This window comes from Fundulus heteroclitus, chromosome 17, assembly GCF_011125445.2.
Source record: "Fundulus heteroclitus isolate FHET01 chromosome 17, MU-UCD_Fhet_4.1, whole genome shotgun sequence".
In the NCBI taxonomy this organism is placed as follows: domain Eukaryota; kingdom Metazoa; phylum Chordata; class Actinopteri; order Cyprinodontiformes; family Fundulidae; genus Fundulus; species Fundulus heteroclitus.
Window position 1 is genome coordinate 6854777 of NC_046377.1, and position 4831 is coordinate 6859607.

Sequence of the window (4831 nt, forward strand, 5' to 3'; positions counted from 1 at the left end):
ACCGCGCTGTATAAAGCAATGGGTCGGTCAAACTGAAACCCTAAATAAGAAATCATTGTGTTGCCTTAAAACCTTTTAGCATCGCGTGTCCTGGAAATGCAACGCAGGCTTTCCTCCTGGTGAAAGCCGTCAGAGAGGTTGCCATCTGTTCATTAAGCCTTCTTCAGCAGGTTAAAGGTCAAATAAAAGGGATCATGTCCATAAAATCTCATCTTCTCCATCAGCGGGTAACCCTTAGTTATGGCCAGCTCTTAAGTAGCTCACCGTCACGGGCCTCCAGACGTGGGCCTCCACCACGCCCGCTCTCCGTTTCATCCTTTTGTTTCCATCTTCTTTCCTCAGCGGTGGATTTCTTCAACCAGATCAACATGCTGTATGGCACCATCACAGACTTCTGCACGGAGGAGAGCTGTCCGGTCATGTCCGCCGGTCCTAAGTAAGTGCCCCACCGCATCCGCGGGTAACTGGGCAACCACGAGCGTTGCTGCGTAATCCCGGCTTTGAATTAGATCACTTTCAGCAGCGGTCGCTTTAAAGGCCAGAAATACTTTCATGGTTCCTTTAACTCATAATGGGTTCATGGTCACGATCGTGTCGATGAATCGCTCCATAATGATTGGATTAAAAGGGTTTTCCATGTAATATCGATCAGCAGGAGATGCTTTATGGTGCAGAGTAATACCTGGGCTTTTAAAAACATGATCAGACCCGGCCCATGCAGGCGCCTGGTCTGGGAAGTCGTATCCATGTTTTTTGGGTTTTTGTCCGCTGAACACAGCCCCTCTGCCTCCTCCAGGTACGAGTACCACTGGGCCGATGGAACCAACATCAAGAAACCCATCAAGTGCTCGGCCCCCAAGTACATCGATTACCTGATGACGTGGGTGCAGGACCAGCTGGACGACGAGACGCTTTTCCCTTCAAAGATCGGTAGGATTCGCTCTCTGCCGTCAATAGAAAGCTGCCTTTAAAGCAGGCTGTCCGCTTTTAGCTTGCTGTTAGACAACGTTCTCAGGAAGGGGGAATCTATTTTTCTTTTCTTTACCTGATTAGGATATTTTTAGCAACTATATAAGACGTGCTGATGCTGTAGCTAACAAAATGGAAATCCTCTAGCTGTAAAGCAGAATCATGGCCTGTCTTGTCCATTTATCTCATTTGCATCCGGGCATAAAGCGCTTTTCTGACGCCTTTAATATTTCCATGCAGCTAATATGCTCTGCTCTCCTTAGCCGAGCTGGAGTTCGTGCTTCAAGCCTCGTGTTCTGTAATTTGGGGTTGGAAACACAAGGTGTCTCAGCCTCTGGACCAGCTGAGGCTTGTGTCGCTAAGGGCGGAGCGCTGCTGCTGCTGCTGCTGCTGCGGACGGCGGCCAGCGCCCGTCTGTCGGCACATCTCGGGGGAACGGCTCACCGTCCCTGCAGCAGCACATTTGGATTCTTTCTCTGTGCGTTTTAGGTCCGTTGTTCAGGATCTGCTACTCTAACCGTTGAGCTGAGTCTGAGATCAGCGCCTCAGCAGCAGAGCAGAGGCGCTCTGTTTGAACACGACGAGACGGGACGCTGCCATCAGGGGCTTATGTGCTGCTGTCATGACGGTTCACCCTTCGCTCCGATCGTGCCGCGGCCTGCCAGCGAAGACTTTTGCAATCCGAGCGAACGTGCCGTCAGGGTCCTGTTCGTTCTTGTTTTTCCGTCCGATCCCCCCCAGTTTAAAAGAGGGCAGGATAGCAGCACAAAGCGTCAGCTCGGTAATACGTCCACGTTTATCAGTCTTCTGGTGTCTTAACAAGGTAGTTCTGAGGTTTCCTCGTTTTGTCATCTAACAACCAGACTTTTTTTTTCCTTTGTCTGGATTTAACATAATAAGCCGACACAAAGAGCGCATCATTCTGAAGCTGAGGGGGTATTATAATAATTCAATTCAATTAAATTTTATTTATATAGCGCCAATTCATGAATCATGTCCTCTCGAGGCACTTTACAAAGTCAAAATCAATCATATTATACAGATTGGTCAAAAATGTCCTATATAAGGAAACCAGTTGATTGCATCAAAGTCCCGACAAGCAGCATTCACTCTTGGGGAACCGTAGAGCCACAGGGAGAGTCGTCTGCATTGTCCATGGCTTTGCAGCAATCCCTCATACTGAGCAAGCATGAAGCGACAGTGGAGAGGAAAACTCCACATTAACGGGAAGGAAAAACCTCCAGCAGAACCGGGCTCAGTATGAAGAATAATAATAATAATAATAATAATAATAATAATTATTATTATTATTATTATTATTTTTATTTTTATTAATAATACTACTACATTGGATTTGTAATGCACTTTATCATTATACAAATCCCAAATTGCTACATAGTAAAACAGGTAAGTGCTAAATAAAAACACACGGAGAGCATGAAAAATAAAGATAAAATAAACAAAGGCGATAAGTAAAAGGGCAAGAGTTCAGTTAAAAGCTCTCCTAAAAAGGTGGGTTTTAAGGCCACGTTTAGTAGCACCCACAGTCTGGGGGGTCCTCAGGTGGGCCGGGAGAGCATTCTCCTGCTGCGTTAACGTCCACGGTTGCCGATGTATTACAATCAGAATGGGCTTCGTTACGACAGACAAGGTTTTTGACTTTGGTTCCACTTCGCTGTCTGAGCAAATAAGCTTGGTGTTAGCCTGGGTCCTCTCTGCCTGTTGGCCGTTCCCCAGAGACACCGTCCCCGTGGTGGCTGGCTTTAGCCAAAGGGGAATGTGGGACCAGTTCGTTGTGTGTGGGGGTCTGCAGCCATTTTAGCCGCCACCTTCCTGACCGCAGACCTGTAAAAGTCCCTGAGGCGCTCGCTGGCTGTTATCCAGCTCCTGTTTATCGACCTAAACGCTCTGTCCTCTGCTTTCAAGGCGTTCCCTTCAAGCGCAACTTCATGTCCGTGGCCAAGACCATCCTGAAGCGGCTGTTCAGGGTCTACGCCCACATCTACCACCAGCACTTTGACTCCGTCATGCAGCTGCAGGAGGAGGCCCACCTCAACACCTCCTTCAAACACTTCATCTTTTTTGTTCAGGTAAAGCGTCCCGGACACACCGATGGAAACGTTTTCACATGCCCCCCCCTCCTCCTCACCGCGCTGCCTCTGCCTCTGTCTTCCGCAGGAGTTCAACCTGATCGACAGGAAAGAGCTGGCCCCGCTGCAGGAGCTGATCGAGAAGCTGACCACTAAGGACAGATAGACGGCAACGCAAGCGTGTATTTTATTGTTCTAGGTTTTGCACAGACTCCCACCCCCGCCCCCCACCCTGGCTGTACGTATGCAGTATGTTACTACATGGATCTCCGTCGGGGGAAGTGTTTTTAATATCGCCAGGAAGAAGGCTGGGTTTTTTTGATAGGTTTAAGGCACCAGGACTAATTTTTTATCAGGGATTACAGACTTAATTAGCAACCAGAGAAACACATTTAGGCGTTTGGAGGAGAATCCCTTGTATCCACGCGCGGCGGCGGCGATGATTTGGGACTGTAAAGACGTGTCGTATGTTCCTTGGTTTTTCCCTCGTTTCTTTCCCTCTGCTGGTCCAGCGGCGTGGGGGAGGACAGCAGCGTTTATTTTTGCGGGGAGAACCGAGGCCAGCTTTAAAGCCTGTTTAACCCTTTCAGTCTCGTTTCAGTGTCCGTTGAGCTGAACTCATGTTGCCATCAGTACAGAGGAACCCTAAGTGCCTAGCACGGCTCGACGTCGCCCCCTATGTCCACAGCGGGAACTGTTAGAAGATTAAGGCCATATTTGATCAATATATTTAACGTTTTCAACCTACCTCCCTTTAAACCTAAATAGCCCTGAATTCTCCCTTTAGTCAGATTTTTTTTTTCTTTGTACGTTGGATGGAAAGAGGTTTTTTCCATCTCTTTTTTTTGCAAACCTCATGTGTGTTCTGAGAGGGTGATGATAAATGAATGTGTTAAAGGATATAGAGGTGAGTTTTTTTCCGTCTCAGAGCAGGGACTAATAAAGAGCTTTTAGGTGTGTCCAGTGACGAGTCCCCGCCTCCTGTAGAAACGCTCGGCGAGGGAACCTCCAGCTGTACATACTTACCTGCAGGTAGATACAGAGATGCATATTTAGCCTCCCCCCTCCCCTCCCCGTGTCTGAAGACTCTAAGCGCTCTGAGCCGGATGACGCTACATACCTTGGTATCTGGATAGCCATGACGCACTTTGAACAAGTTTCGGAACCACTCTTGCCTGAATGTTTCCTCCTGCGTATGTTGAACTCTGTGAGAAGCCGTTTCACGTGACCGTTCGCAGAAAGCGTACACAGCCCTGTTGTAATTCCAGGGTTTTGAGACGACAGGAAAAGGAAAAAAAAAAATCCTGGATTTCCCCCCCCCCCCCCCCCCCCCCCCCACTTTTTAACGCGATGAATGTCCTGTACGATTGAAGAGAAAAACAATATTAATGTTTGGAGACGAAGTCTAAATAGTAGGACGTCTGCACGCCCTTGAGCTACGGCTTTATCTCAGCATTCAGTCTGAGGCTTGCCACATCTTGACTTAACAGTATTTCACTAATCAGCGAAGGTCTGGACTCTGGATAGGCCGCCGTTTTTTCCCCTTTTTGGATGTTTTTGTCCCGCGGAGTCATTTATTTTTCTTCATTTGAACGCACTAATGCAAAATAAAATTATATGGATGTGAAACATGTCTGACTTTCTGGGAGACTTTTCGGTCGGAGCTAACTGAAGTCTCCCAGACAAGAACCGCAGGCGTTTCTGAAGAACAGCGTGACGCCGCCTCCACCGCGTCCCGCTGTGAGCGCGGCGCCCCCTCTGGGGACGTTTCT

The 4831-nt window shown here is 48.3% G+C and overlaps 1 protein-coding gene across 1 annotated transcript; it reads left to right on the forward strand.

Annotated features, from left to right (window-relative positions):
* Window positions 1-51: 51 nt before the first annotated feature.
* LOC118566591 (MOB kinase activator 1B-like) lies at window positions 52-4373 on the forward strand. The gene is made up of 4 exons (XM_036149061.1): window positions 52-436; window positions 797-930; window positions 2896-3059; window positions 3148-4373. The coding sequence occupies exons 1-4, from the start codon at window positions 195-197 to the stop codon at window positions 3223-3225; spliced, it is 618 nt and encodes a 205-aa protein (XP_036004954.1). The 5' UTR covers window positions 52-194; the 3' UTR covers window positions 3226-4373.
* Window positions 4374-4831: the final 458 nt, after the last annotated feature.

What these genes read in the sequence shown, in the direction of transcription:
- LOC118566591 (XM_036149061.1), top strand. Translation starts at nt 195, where the DNA reads ATGTCCATAAAATCTCATCTTCTCCATCAGCGGGTAACCCTTAGTTAT. An exon ending in GCTTTTCCCTTCAAAGATCG is followed by an intron (nt 931 to 2,895) that starts GTAGGATTCGCT and finishes TCTGCTTTCAAG; the next exon opens with GCGTTCCCTTCAAGCGCAAC. An exon ending in ACTTCATCTTTTTTGTTCAG is followed by an intron (nt 3,060 to 3,147) that starts GTAAAGCGTCCC and finishes TGTCTTCCGCAG; the next exon opens with GAGTTCAACCTGATCGACAG.